The sequence below is a fragment of the Sodiomyces alkalinus genome, assembly GCF_003711515.1.
Source record: "Sodiomyces alkalinus F11 unplaced genomic scaffold SODALscaffold_1, whole genome shotgun sequence".
In the NCBI taxonomy this organism is placed as follows: domain Eukaryota; kingdom Fungi; phylum Ascomycota; class Sordariomycetes; order Glomerellales; family Plectosphaerellaceae; genus Sodiomyces; species Sodiomyces alkalinus.
The window spans coordinates 5,502,895-5,516,164 of record NW_021167079.1 but is presented as its reverse complement, the minus strand read 5'-3'; the positions used below and the strand labels follow the sequence as shown (position 1 = coordinate 5,516,164).

General features: G+C 53.6%; 5 protein-coding genes across 5 annotated transcripts; 2 read left to right on the top strand and 3 right to left on the bottom strand.

Moving 5' to 3' along the window:
- Nucleotides 1–621: 621 nt before the first annotated feature.
- SODALDRAFT_305094 (alpha-ketoacid dehydrogenase kinase) lies at nucleotides 622–1,958 on the top strand (the record flags this gene model as incomplete). Its single annotated transcript, XM_028608997.1, has 3 exons — nucleotides 622–698; nucleotides 786–1,068; nucleotides 1,146–1,958. The coding sequence occupies 3 exons, from the start codon at nucleotides 622–624 to the stop codon at nucleotides 1,956–1,958; spliced, it is 1,173 nt and encodes a 390-aa protein (XP_028471009.1).
- Nucleotides 1,959–2,102: 144 nt separating this feature from the next.
- Nucleotides 2,103–4,121, bottom strand: SODALDRAFT_327384 (cell division control protein 12). The gene is made up of 4 exons (XM_028610420.1): nucleotides 3,912–4,121; nucleotides 3,639–3,801; nucleotides 3,252–3,562; nucleotides 2,103–3,174 (listed from the first exon to the last, which is right to left on the bottom strand). The coding sequence occupies exons 1-4, from the start codon at nucleotides 4,011–4,013 to the stop codon at nucleotides 2,593–2,595; spliced, it is 1,158 nt and encodes a 385-aa protein (XP_028471008.1). The 5' UTR covers nucleotides 4,014–4,121; the 3' UTR covers nucleotides 2,103–2,592.
- A 507-nt stretch (nucleotides 4,122–4,628) lies between these two features.
- Nucleotides 4,629–7,881, top strand: SODALDRAFT_347983 (periodic tryptophan protein 2). Its single transcript, XM_028613334.1, has 3 exons — nucleotides 4,629–4,714; nucleotides 4,778–4,890; nucleotides 4,965–7,881. Exons 1-3 carry the CDS (start codon nucleotides 4,697–4,699, stop codon nucleotides 7,540–7,542), a joined length of 2,709 nt encoding a protein of 902 aa, XP_028471007.1. The 5' UTR covers nucleotides 4,629–4,696; the 3' UTR covers nucleotides 7,543–7,881.
- SODALDRAFT_327381 (hypothetical protein) lies at nucleotides 7,489–9,649 on the bottom strand. Its single transcript, XM_028610419.1, has 6 exons — nucleotides 9,350–9,649; nucleotides 9,255–9,296; nucleotides 8,421–9,142; nucleotides 8,153–8,364; nucleotides 7,793–8,028; nucleotides 7,489–7,696 (listed from the first exon to the last, which is right to left on the bottom strand). Exons 1-6 carry the CDS (start codon nucleotides 9,461–9,463, stop codon nucleotides 7,676–7,678), a joined length of 1,347 nt encoding a protein of 448 aa, XP_028471006.1. The 5' UTR covers nucleotides 9,464–9,649; the 3' UTR covers nucleotides 7,489–7,675.
- Nucleotides 9,650–10,578: 929 nt separating this feature from the next.
- Nucleotides 10,579–12,241, bottom strand: SODALDRAFT_327378 (hypothetical protein). Its single transcript, XM_028610418.1, has 2 exons — nucleotides 11,915–12,241; nucleotides 10,579–11,682 (listed from the first exon to the last, which is right to left on the bottom strand). Exons 1-2 carry the CDS (start codon nucleotides 11,997–11,999, stop codon nucleotides 10,847–10,849), a joined length of 921 nt encoding a protein of 306 aa, XP_028471005.1. The 5' UTR covers nucleotides 12,000–12,241; the 3' UTR covers nucleotides 10,579–10,846.
- Nucleotides 12,242–13,270: the final 1,029 nt, after the last annotated feature.

Here is a 13,270-nt window from a genome sequence, read left to right as displayed (position 1 = left end):
TTACCTTAGGGGTTTGTGGGGTAATTAGTAAGCCCGTACATACCTACAATCGATCCACCAATAAAACGCCTGATATCTTTCAGACCCCACCTTTGGAGGTTACCTGATAATTACCTACCGGCACCGGAGACGTTGATAACTGAGGACTGGATGGGAGGAATCGAGTAAAAATCGACAGTTTCAAATGACAATGATCGAGCTTCATGTACCTTCTGCCACCGAAATATTGACTCTCGAAGACTTGCGGTAGCGACCCTACGTGCCCCACAAAGACATATCTGCCATCATCGAACTTTATGGTTACAAATTGACTGCCCCTTTGTCGCTGATGGCAGCATCATGCTCTCCATCGCATTGCCCACGGCCGGTAGGCGATGCAGATTGGGTAGCCTCAAATCGTGGACCGCCTCTCCCACGGCCCGGCTCTGGTTGCCCCGCTTGAGCTCTAAGCCAGTCGACCTGAAATCGCAGCGAAGGCATATAAACACCCCACCGAGGGCGCCTTCGGTCCTGGACGAGTACGTCACCGTGTCCCTATGCCCTGTACAGCAAGTCACATGTTAAATAACCCGATGCAGATGGGTTGCGAAAGAGGCCCGTCCCATAAGCTTGCGCCAGCTCATGGTCTATGGTCGGACTCTCACGGAAGCACGACTCTTGAAGTCTGCCAACTACGTACGCACAGAGCTGCCAACCAGGTGCGTACCCTCCTCTCCTCATACCATCCTCCTCGCGGTGCCCAGCCTCCGTTTTTCCATTCTCCGACTAACACTGCCACTTCAAAGGATTGCACACCGTATACGAGATATGCAGCAGCTCCCTTATGGCGTCGCCTCGAATCCTGATATCAACGATGTCTATAACCTGTACAATGATGCCTTTCACACGTTTCGCAAGGTCAAGGAGATCCAAACCCTCGAGGACAATGACCAGTTCTGCTCCATCATCCGCACGATGCTCAAGACTCATCTTCCCGTGATCCCCAAGCTTGCCACGGGGATTATCAAAAGCAGAGACCAGGTTGACCGCCGCGTTCTCGACGGGTTCATGTATACCATCCTTAGAGCGGTATGTCTCATAACATCTTATTGTAAAGAAGAAGAACAGAAGAAAGAAAACGGCAACTGACCCGTCACTCGCAACAGAGGATATCCCGTCGCGTAATCGCTGAGCAGCATCTTGCCCTCACCGAAACGTTCCACTCGGACTGGTTCTCACACGGTGCCACGTTGTCCGAGACCGAGTTCATTGGAGAAGTCTTCATCAAGTGCGTCGCCAAGGACGTCATCGACCGCTGCGCCAGCGCCGTTCAGAAACTCGCCCGCTCCACCTACGGCCCGGACGTCTATATTCCCGACATCAATGTTAACGGCCACCTGGACGCCAGCTTTCCCTATATACTCAGCCACTTCGAATACATCATCGGGGAACTCCTCCGCAACTCTGTCCAGGCCGTCATCGAGCGGCAGCAGCGTCAGGCCGCTGAGGGTCCCAGCGTCCCCTCCGTCCCGCCACCGCCCATCGAGGTCACGATATGCGAAGCGCCGACGCAGGTCATTATCCGCATCAGCGACCAGGGCGGCGGGATTCCGACCGACGAACTCCCTTACCTCTGGTCCTTCACCGGCGGCCCGCAAAGCCGTCGACGCCTCGAGAATCTGCGTCGCGTCCCCACCCTCGCTGCCACCATGCAGGAGCTGCACGTCTCCGACGAGCTCGGCCGCGCCGACCTCAAGACGCCGACATACACTAATTCCCTCGCCACCCTGACAAGTCGGCCTCCTGATCTGAGGCTGGGCATCGGCTTGCCCCTAAGCAAGGTCTACGCCGAATATTGGGCGGGGACTCTCGAGCTGCACAGTCTGTGGGGCTACGGCGTAGATGCATTCCTCCAGATCTCCAAGCTTGGCAACAAAAACGAGCAGTTGGCGACCCGTGCCAGCGTGGATTCTGTATAACCTATCATCCTAACAAGGACAGCCGGGTTTCCTTTGCATCCCGTATTGCTTCTGTATGTATTTTTCTGCGGGTGTTGGCGGATTGGGACTCGTTTCTGCACTTTACGTAGCGTCATCGCATGTCACCTCGAACTGGGATATAATTAGGCCCTGCAATCCATGTGACAGGGGGTCGCCCTACTTCTTATTCTTGGTATCATGAAGTTGCTATTACATCGTACCTTAAAACTATGAGGTTGTGACTAGGCAGGTTGAGAGCAAGGGGGTACTGGCCGCATCTTGAAAGAAGAAGGATGAAAACAGAGAAAATAAGCAATTAAAATGCGAGACCTCGGCGCCTCTGGCTCAGAAGAGATGCAACTTTTTGTGAGAATACCCCGGACATATCGCCCCACGATCAGCAGACCCCAGGGAAGCCCATCTCACTAACCATCGCACGCCGCAGGTTTCTCGTGGAAACCCGTGAGCCAGCGAGCATATTCGCGAGTGCGCCCAGAAAAGAAAAACATCAGCTCCAGGCCTTACACTCAAATGCGAGAGACATGAAGAGGGACCCCAGCGGGCTGAGATGGAATTATGGGCCGAAAAATACAAACGATGTAAGCCCCTGAAAAGCCCAGACATTAGAGAGCATTTAGCGACGGCCGTGGCTGCGGACGGCGCCGGTTCCCTGCATCGCCTCGAGCTCGTTCTCCAGCTGCTTGATTTGGGCGTGGGTCTGCTCGAGATCCTTGTTGAGGCGATCGCGCTCGGCGATGAGCTTCTGTTCCCACTGGCGGAAGCGCTGCTCCTCGATCTTGACCTGCTCGGTGAAGCGCTTCCGCAGTGCCTCCTCCTCCTCCTTGAACTTGGGATTGTCGAGCTTGCGGGGACGCGCCTCACCGAATTTGCGTGTCTCCATCTGTTGGGCGCGGTAGGCCTCGTAGTGCAGCTCTTCGGTGGTGTGGATGAGATCGAGCATGTGGGTACGGATGAGAATGGAGCGGAGCTTCTTGAAATCGCAGTGATCCTCGTTCTCCACCTCGGCGACACCCCACGAATATTGACGACCTTTGACAATGCGGCCATCGCTGGTCTTGACGTCTTTCTCGGAGCCAATGACGGCGAATGGCATGGCGGCCATGAGGCTCCGCGCGTGCTGGGCGGCAGCCTCGTCGTCCTCCTCAATTGGTGGCTGGTAGATCTTAATATTCTGGGCCTCGATGACGACTCGGATCTGGGTTGAGATACCATGTTAGTCCTCGAACAAATGAAAGAAGGAACACGATTCTATTTTTAAAGAATAATACGTACTCTTTGCTTGAACCTGGCCAGGTCTGCAGGGCTCAAAGTATCGGCCTTGGCGATGACGGGAATAAGATTCACTCTCGAACAGAGTCTCTTCATCACCTCAATATCCAGGGGCTTCAGGGTGTGGCCGGTAGGCCGAATGAAGTACAGGCAGGCGTGGACGCGCAGGTCGATCTTGTCCTGGCGACGGGGCTGTTGCTCCTGAAGCATGTAGGACTCGTGCTGGTCGTCAAGGAACTCGATGATGGGCATCCAAGAGTCGCGGTTGTTGACATAGTCGCCGAATCCGGGGGTGTCGATGACGGTCAGACGAACTACAGACCCATATTCTGTCAGCCTACCTACCAAACAAAGCATCGGTCATTGGGAACGCGAAAAGAAGTCGCATACCCTTGAAGAATTTCTCCTCCAACTCGGCCTTGGTAATCTCGATCTCGACAGTCTTGTCGACCTGCTTCTGGTGTCGCTTCTTGTGGTCGGCATAGTTCTTGATGGTTGTCGAGAAAAGGGTGTTGATGAAAGTGGTCTTGCCCAGGCCAGATTCGCCAGCAACCTAGACGCGTACTGTTAGCTCATCAATCTCCTTCCTGCCGTGAACACGAAGGCGTAAGGAAAGCCAAAAAGAAAAAGAAAAAAGAAGAAGAAAAGGGGGAAGGCGCTCACCATTATGGTAAAGCCAGCACCCCGCTTGGCGACAATCTTATGCCGCTGGTTAGGGAGGTTGGCGATGCCAATGGGCGAGGCGCTCTCAGCGGTAGGAGCCATTATGAACAAGTCTTCCGAGAAGACGAGGTATAACGGTTGAGATTCAAGTTAAAAGGAGGGCAGTTCAATGGGCGGGAGCGGAGACTGAGAGCGGAGCGAGTTGATGGCACGCGGTAGACGTGGCCGAGGAGCGGTCAAAAGTTAGTTGGGAACGGGCATGGAGCGGGTTTGGGGGATTTGGGGTGGAAGAACGGTGCCTGTCCCAATGCTTCAGGGGGGCCATCAATCAGGAGAAGCTCCCCCGTCCCAATTTCCTATGGCTCCCTGGGCGACAAGCGAAAATTTAGTCATCTAATGGTCCGTGCTTTACGAAAGACTAAGACAGCTTTGAAAGTACCTAACTCTAGTTTAGTGCCGTCCTGTGTCCTGTTGCTACCTAAGGTACGGGTACCTACAGTACGTAAGGTATTTGTAAGGTAAATATTACTCCGTAGGTACTTCGTATCTTATCATGTGAATGCGGCACTGGGGCTTTGGATGGACCAACGCAGGGTGTCACAAGGCGGGATCTGAAGACCTGGAAGAACCATTCTCCGACCCCGCCAAATTTTCATATCGATAAGGAATTTCTGCGACGAGATCCGACGAAGAAAGGGAAAGAGAATGCGACGCCCATTCGATTTGCAAAAGCAGCTCCAAGCCTTTGATGTTCGATGAGTTGAGGAAATGGTGGGCCGGTGATCATGAAGACAGATTTCAAGGTACGCATTAGGTCATGATCCCCCCAAAATCAGCTCAATTGACTAACTTTCTTTTTGTTTCAGTTCTCAAACTTGCTGGGCACAGTCTACTGCCAGGGCAACCTACTATTCAACCCCGATGGCACCCATCTCTTCTCGCCAGTTGGCAACAGAGTAACTGTATTCGACCTTGTCAAGTACGCGACGGCTTTTCCTTTTTCCTGGTTTTGGTCTGAGAGGAATACAGTCCTAATTGACTTGGATATTACAGTAACAAGTCACACACTCTACCCTTCGCTCATCGAAAGAACATCGCGCGACTCGGTCTCACTCCGCGAGGCAACCTTCTCCTATCTGTAGACGAAGATGGTCATGCCATTTTGACCAACGTCCTTAGAAGGATACCCGTCTATCACTTCGCCTTCCGCGGAAAAGTCACTGCTCTTTCGTTCTCGCCATCCGGACGACACTTCGCGGTTGGAATCGGCCGCAAGATCGAAGTATGGCATGTCCCTTCAACACCAGATACGAACCCGGAAGGGGTGCTCGACTTTGCTCCATTTGTCAAACACCACACCCACACTCAGCATTTTGACGATGTACGACACATAGAATGGTCCAGCGATTCTCGGTTCTTTCTTAGTACGTCGAAAGATCTGACAGCGAGGGTATGGAGCCTCGATGCGGAGGAAGGTTTCGTGCCTACCGTGCTCTCCGGCCACAAGCAAGCCGTGGTGGGTGCTTGGTTCTCTGCGGACCAGGAGACCATATATACCGTCAGCAAAGACGGCGCGGTGTTCGACTGGCAATATGTGGCCAAGGTGGGCCATGAGGACGAGATGGTGGACGCCGACGAGGCCGACATGCGGTGGAGAATCGTCAACCGGCACTACTTCCACCAAAACAATGCCTCCCTCAAGTGTGCAGCGTTTCATCCCGACTCGAATCTACTCGTGGCCGGTTTCTCCAACGGCATCTTCGGCCTGTACGAGCTGCCAGAGTTCAACATGATTCACACGCTCAACATCTCGCAAAACGAGATTGATTTCGTGACGATCAACAGGAGTGGCGAGTGGCTGGCATTTGGTGCATCCAAGTTGGGCCAGCTTCTGGTATGGGAATGGCAATCCGAGTCCTACATTCTGAAGCAACAAGGCCATTTCGACTCGATGAATTCGCTCGTCTACTCGCCTGACGGCCAGAGGATAGTCACTGTGGCGGACGACGGAAGGATCAAGGTCTGGGACGTCGAGTCAGGATTCTGCATTGTCACATTCACCGAACACACGAGCGGCGTCACGGCCTGTGAGTTTGCTAAAAGGGGGAATGTCCTCTTCACTTCCAGTCTGGACGGGTCCGTGAGGGCTTGGGACCTCATCCGGTACAGAAACTTCCGCACGTTCACGGCACCAACGAGGCTGTCCTTCTCATGCATGGCGGTGGATCCCAGTGGCGAGGTGGTGGCAGCGGGCTCTCTGGACTCCTTTGACATTCACATCTGGTCCGTCCAGACGGGCCAGCTCCTCGACCGACTGTCCGGCCACGAAGGGCCGGTGTCGGCTCTGGCTTTCACTCCCAACGGCGACTCGCTCATCAGTGGTAGCTGGGATCGGACGGCACGAATCTGGTCGATCTTCAACAGGACGCAAACTAGCGAGCCCCTGCAGCTCCAAGCCGATATCCTCGACATCGCCGTGCGGCCGGATTCCTTGCAACTGGCCGTCTCGACCTTAGACGGTCAGTTAACGTTCTGGAACATCACGGAGGCCGAACAAGTATCCGGGCTTGATGGCCGGCGGGACGTGTCGGGCGGTCGCAAAGCCACCGACCGCCGCACCGCAGCGAACGTGGCAGGCACCAAGAGCTTCAATACGGTACGGTACAGCACGGATGGGTCGTGTCTCCTTGCCGCAGGAAACAGCAAGTACATCTGCCTGTACTCGGTCCACACCATGGTCCTCCTCAAGAAGTTCACGGTCAGTGTCAACCTATCACTGGCTGGGACACAAGAGTTTTTGAACAGCAAGCTGCTCACAGAAGCTGGCCCAGAGGACATGATCGACGATCAGGGGGAGGAATCGGATAGGGAGAACCGAAAGGACAAATCGCTCCCCGGTTCTAAACGGGGCGGCGATCCGTCGGCCAGGAAAAGGATACCGGAGGTTCGGGTCACGGGGATCGCCTTCTCTCCGGCCGGGAGCGCCTTTTGCGCGGCGTCAACAGAAGGCCTCCTCGTCTACAGCGTAGACAACGTGCAGCAGTTTGACCCGTTCGACCTGAACATGGAAATCACGCCGGCATCGACACTGGCGGTCCTCGACCAGAAGGACTACCTCAAGGCTCTCGTCATGGCGTTCCGGCTCAACGAAGCGAGCCTGCTCAAGAGGGTTTTCCTAGCCGTGCCGTACCCGGACATCGCTCTGGTGGTGCAAGACCTGCCGGTTGTCTACGTCCCGCGGCTCGTCCGCTTCGTGGCGGCCCAGACGGAGGAGACGCCGCACATGGAGTTCTGCTTGTTGTGGGTCAAGGCGCTCCTGGACAATCACGGAGCTTGGCTCATGCAGAACAGGGGCAAGGCGGATGTGGAATTGAGAGTGGTGTCGCGGGCGATTACACGGATCCGAGACGAGATTAGGAGGCTGGCCGACGACAACATCTACATGGTCGACTACCTCCTTGCTCAGTCGAAGGGCCCAGAGACCAACGGGAACTTGGCTCTCGACTGGGGGTCGAACGACGCGGCGAAGCAACAGCAAACTATTCTCCCTACTACGACAGAGGATGATGTGATTACTGATGGGAAAGAGGATGATTCGGACGCGGGAAGTTGGGTTGGGTTAGATGCGTAGACCAGCCCGCCGCACACGGGCTATTTGATATACCCGATTTGATATTGTATCACACTGGGCAACTAGGAACATGGAATGGAATCTCAAGGACGGATTATTGCGTGGTTGCAGCATCCGAACAGGGATATTTCGTTCATTTGCGGTCGGGAACGTCCTTTTAAGCTGTCAGTAAACAGTCCTTCTCAGAAGTGTAAAGGCCGGAGGAAGCAGAAGTGAAAAAGAGAAGACAATGAAAGGGGAAAGAAAATACCCTCCACATCTCATCGAACCCGGCACCCCGAACCCACATGGCCAACCCATCCTGCGGATATTCTGTGCCGTCAAGAACCATATAATGCAACTTCAGCCAGAGGTCGTCTTCTGTGATCTTGCGCCACTGTTTATCCTTGAACTTGGTGTCCAAAAGCTCCTTGCAGATGCCCAAGGCGCGCACGAGCTTGATGGCGTGTCCGTCTTCCTTGGTAGCATGGAAGCGGGGGAGCAGGTCTAGCGATAGGTGTTATCAGGTTATGGCAACATACAATCCAGACTTGCTAGAGCCGAGGGCCCCGGGGGATTCCGGTGGCACGGAAGGAGAAAAGGGGACATTCCCGTGAGGTTGTCTACCTACCGTTGGGATGAGAAACGAGCTGCTTCCCCTCGTCGAGGTCCTTGGGGCGGTACGTCTTGACGTCGTCGAAGCGGTTAGGGGGGGAGCCGCGGGCTGCGTACTGGGCTAGGTCCAAACGGATCTTCCATTCGAGGAGGCGCGCTTTCGTCTCGGCGGGGATCCAGGGCTGGTCGTTGACGGTGACGTGAAAGGGAACCGAGTTGATGTGGTGACTTTGTTTAATAGGCACGTTAGAAGAAGAAGGGAAGCAAAGAAACAATGGACTCACATAAGGAAGAAATCCCACTTGGGTACTTTTCCAGGTCGCAACGCCGCACCGCCAGCAGCCCAAATCGCCGTCTCAAACATCTCAGCGATACGCTCCTCGACCTCCTCCGGGGCGACCCTAACATGCGACGTAAACTCCAGCATGGCATCAGGCGCTCGGGAAAGGATACCGTCGAAGATCTTATCCTGGTCATCCGCGCGAACTGCAGCTCTCAGCCTCTCGTCGGCGCGGATTCCCCGGTAGAGCTCCGCCAAGGGAGGCATAGCTTCCGCGCGGGCCTCGCGCTCAGTCCGCTCCAGGAAAGGTCCCAACTTGTTCTGGTGGACGGCCGCCTGGGCGAGACCCTCCGCAATGATGGCTGGCTGGCGCCACTCGAGGCCGTACATCAGCTGGATGAGAGGGTGGAGGAAGCCGGCGTGTACGCGCTGGAGGAGGTCGTCGGCGCGGGCGTCGCCGCGGAACAGGAACTCCGATACCCCGGCGGTGAAGTCGCCACCTCGGCGGTCGATTTCGCGCTGAAAGAAGAGGAGGAAGTCCGGGTAGTGTTTCCCTTGCCCTAGGTACTTCGGAGCTGCTGTGGCCCAGTCGGCGGCGAGTTCGTCGGCTACGGCCGGGTGGGTTGGCTGAACGGGCAGTTGGTAGGTGTCGTTATCGGCGAAGGCTTTGCGGATGGCTGAAGCGTCTGCCCCTGTGCCGTAGAGGGATAGAAGATGATGGACGATCTTCAATCGGGTGAGGGGAGAAGTTGTAGGTCAGCATTGCCTTGCAGGAAGGAGGCGCGGGAGCAAGTGGGGAGACATGAGAGGCGAACAGGGGGCTAGTTGTATGATTTACATGGTTGTGATATCCCATAGCGTTGAAAAATACGTGGTGAGTCTGGAGATACGTGAGTTTGACTGATGACATGAGACATAACATAAATCGCGCACTTCGAGGTCCTTCTGGAGCAGTTCTGATGTAGTGTTGGCAGTGGTTTCACTCTGTGCGAACTTCAAGAGGCCGGTATCGTTGACCGGGACGTGAATCTTGTACGGCGTCGCCATTGTGGATGTCGGTGCAGATGAAGATGTCGAAGCTGTGGAAGCTGATATGACTTGCCGTGGCGAGACCAAAGACAGGACATTCAGGCTGGGGCGTAGGAATATTCGTCCTCTTATAGAAGATGAGAGAGGCCTCATACCCAATTAATTCCTCGAGTGAATGTAGGTCGGTAGTTGCGAGGATATCCGGTCGATCGAAGAGTTTGTCTTACTCGATCATTGACCTGGAGATACTACGGAGGAAATGTCCACGGGGCAAGGGTTAGGCCGACACACAATGCAGACGATTACAAATGCATCTGAAGCATGAGGTGACAGTTACCTTGCAACGGAGTACCACGACGTTACCTGGGACAAGTCGCGTTAGTTGTTTCTAGAGCGCATATGGTAAAAGGTAATACGGCGGAGGTACGGCATACCAAGCCCAGGCCGGCCTTCAGTCAGCACGTGTACGTGTACCTTACCTCACCTTATACAAGTAATGATTACTTGACTGACCCTTCCGAGGCGTCGATGTCATGGGTTGCCCTGGAGTTCACCCCCGATTTCGGATTCCCTCTTAGTGTACAGGGCGCGCAAAGTAGACAAAGTGATGACATCATCCGAAAAACGGCGAATCACCAGCCCGAGAAACACGGACTCGTAAAATGGGACTTGACTGGGCTTGGATAAGCTTGGTGCATCCAGGACAACGAGCACTTCATAATGAATGTACCTATGCTTATGTTCCCCAACAAGCGAGTCACTTCGAGTAAAATCATTGGGCGTTTTTCCTCTGGGTACGGTGTATGGAGAGGACCACGGCCGTTATTCCTCGTGGAGTGTGCGGACCTCCGGATCCCGAACCTGTCTCCGCTTTCGGTCCTCCGATGACTTGGTCGGTATACGGTCAATCGGACTGAGTGTGGATCGACAGTACTTACAGTGCTGGGCCGATACAGTACTCTGTAGGTGGTCTTGGGCGATGGGGTTTCCGAAGACGGAACACAGCCAAATAAAATGAACGTGTTCATAAGAAATCTATATGTGGTGCTTTTTCATACTGCATGCAAACATAGAAGAAGGGACTAGAGAGGGGGAAACCCCGGCGAGACGACCAGGGGAGAAAAAAATGCCTGTCTGCTCCAGTGCCTCTCTCGTCAATCCTCGCTTGCTCTCGCATTCACGCCTAATTTTATGGTTGATCATTTTTGTTTCTTTCCATCTCGCCCTCATCTTAGGCCCTCTGCTTCTTAGACGGCCTCTCGTCATCATCCTCATCCTCATCAGACTCAATCTCCATATCACTAGCCATCTGCTCCTGCTCCTGTGCTTGCGCTACAGAGGAGGGGAAAAGACACCCGACGTTAGCCCCCATCATTTCATAATGCACCGCCAGGAGAGAGCCTAAGACGAAGCGGGAGAGGAGGGAGAAGGGGACGCGATAAACAACGTACTGAAATACCTAAGCGCATCAGGCCAAAGGTCCAGAACAATAGCTTGCGCAAGGTCATCTCCCTCGGGGAAGATCTCAAGGTCATCGTCGTCATCGAACTCATCATCCTCCCCCTCCTCCTCCTCCTCCTCCTCCTCCTCCTCCTCGTCCTTGGGCACCTCCTTGCCCTCCGACCGCAGCCTGGCGTGCTCCCTCTCCTTCTCCAGATTGGCCTTGCTCTCCTCCGCGGAGATGCGCGCGCCGACGAAACCGAACCAGGCGAAGAAGGAGACGCCGCCGAGGCTCATCGACTCCATCTTCTCCTTGAGCGCCTGCTGCGCGGCCGTCAGGGGCTTCCTCTCCTTCTTGCCCTTGCCGACCTTCTTCTGCTGGGGGCCCTCCCCTTCGTCCCACACCTTCTTGACCGCGGTCAGCAGGCCGTCGGTGAGGTCCTTACCCTCCTTCCACTGAATCGCCACGGGCTCGCTGACCAGGCCGGTGTAGTCGTCCGAGTAGCGGTACCAGAACTTCTTCTCCAGGACCTTGTCCTCGAAGTAGTCGTTTTCGGTGAACTCGAAGCGGATGGCCACGCTGCGCGGGTCGCCCTTGCCGCCGTCCTCGATCTCGAACCGGCGCACCGAGATGGACATGAGAGACGACAGCAGCACGGCCGAGTCGAGAGGCTGGATATGCTCGTCAATCTCGGGCGGCGCGGCCTCCATCACCAGGGCCCAGAAGTTGGGGATCTGGGAGACGAGAGCCTGCCGCTTCTCATAGAGGGGGCGTGACATTTCATATTGTTGGCGGACTTACGGGATATGTCAGTGATATGTAGTGAATGACGCAATACAAAGAGTCCGCATGAGCGGGCTGGAGGTCAATTGGCCTTGAAATTGGGGGGATAAACAAACGAAACGAAGATAAAATAATTGCGAAAAAGCACACATCGACAAGAGAAGCAAATATGAAATATGAAAGAACGATAGACCATGAATGATGAATGATGGATGATGAATGACGACTGACGAAAGGAAACGTACGAATTTCGGTCTCGACCTCCTCAAACTCGCGCTCAATATCGGCGAGCTGCTCGTAAGTGACGGTACTATTTTCGAGAGTAGTCATGTTGAAATATATGAGCTCCTTTGAGCTATTAACGTATGTATGTGGTGGCGTGTTTGGAAGCTTGTAGGAGTAAAGGTAGGTAGGATCAATCTTGAGAAAATCCGATCAGTTATGAAGCTTCTTACAATATAGCTCCATATGAAAAGAGCCGTATATCTATCGCCAAGAGATCGAGGAGAACAATTCTCAACCCCACAGGAGAAGAAGGACTTTGCAAATAAAGAAGGGGAAATAGGTCTGTGTGCGCCGGGGGGAAAAAAAAACTTACTGAGCCCTGCCTTCCGAGATGATTTCTTCACCGACTAAAATGGGTTGGGATTGATTCTTGACGGGGAATGGAGCCCTGAGCTTTAAAAACGTTGGTTGGACTCTCTTCATCACACACACACACACACACACACACACACACACACACACACACAACACGGGAGTACGGAGTACAAAAGCCCCAGAGTAAAGAAACTTTTTTTTCGACACTTCTCACATTATTTTCATTAAACTGGGTACTATTTAGTACTAATTAGGATAATTATCGACAAGAAACTCCAAGATTGCACGTGTTGATGAAGAAGCTGTCAGGGGGTTCAAGGGTCCATGAACAATAACCCAATGATAATGGGCCAAGATTCGGGACATCAGGTATAGATATCGGGACATCGATATATGGGTCTATGACAAATATCCCGGGCGGCCTAAGTACCACGCCTATTTTGTATGTATCGATTAAGACGCTATGTACCTTACTGTTGTCATATTAGCTGCCTTACCTACCTACCTACCTTAGGTACCCAATTACCTTATTAACCTTCCCTAAATTAGAGTCACGATAACTCTTCCACAATAATAATAACTGCTATTACGATGGCCGAAATCCCCCCGACGCTACGCCCTGCGGTACCGCGCTACCGCAAGGCGATTTTGCTTCGTAGCAGGAGGCGCACACGCAGTAATTATATAGCGTCTTAGTCGATATATACAAAATAGGTGTGGTACTTTGTATGCACCCATATATGGATGTCCCGATATCTATACGTGATGTCCTCGCATCCCGGCCCATGATAATAACGTGTCGGACCCTATGCATTTAAGTACTAGACCATAATTAATGTACCTTAGTCAGGTACGGAGCACCAATAACCCGTAGTGCAACTGATTGTTAGTTACATCCATAGGAAGTACAACGTACAGGTCTTGGAAGAATTGGAAGAAGCGGTCAGCATAGGTACATAGGTAGGTCACAGGGGTCGTTGTGGAAGAGCTCAAGAGTCGTA

Excerpts from the sequence above, each read along its gene's own strand:
- SODALDRAFT_327378 (XM_028610418.1), bottom strand. The coding sequence starts at position 11,999 with ATGACTACTCTCGAAAATAGTACCGTCACTTACGAGCAGCTCGCCGAT. Across the intron at positions 11,683-11,914 it reads GGAGGTCGAGACCGAAATTC|TCCGCCAACAATATGAAATG; the intron begins GTACGTTTCCTT and ends ATATCCCGTAAG.
- SODALDRAFT_327384 (XM_028610420.1), bottom strand. The coding sequence starts at position 4,013 with ATGGCTCCTACCGCTGAGAGCGCCTCGCCCATTGGCATCGCCAACCTC. Across the intron at positions 3,802-3,911 it reads GTGCTGGCTTTACCATAATG|GTTGCTGGCGAATCTGGCCT; the intron begins GTGAGCGCCTTC and ends GTACGCGTCTAG. Across the intron at positions 3,563-3,638 it reads GGAGGAGAAATTCTTCAAGG|TTCGTCTGACCGTCATCGAC; the intron begins GTATGCGACTTC and ends ATGGGTCTGTAG.
- SODALDRAFT_327381 (XM_028610419.1), bottom strand. The coding sequence starts at position 9,463 with ATGGCGACGCCGTACAAGATTCACGTCCCGGTCAACGATACCGGCCTC. Across the intron at positions 8,365-8,420 it reads AAGTGGGATTTCTTCCTTAT|TCACCACATCAACTCGGTTC; the intron begins GTGAGTCCATTG and ends TATTAAACAAAG. Across the intron at positions 8,029-8,152 it reads GCTCGTTTCTCATCCCAACG|ACCTGCTCCCCCGCTTCCAT; the intron begins GTAGGTAGACAA and ends ACCTATCGCTAG.
- SODALDRAFT_347983 (XM_028613334.1), top strand. Across the intron at positions 4,891-4,964 it reads ACTGTATTCGACCTTGTCAA|TAACAAGTCACACACTCTAC; the intron begins GTACGCGACGGC and ends TGGATATTACAG.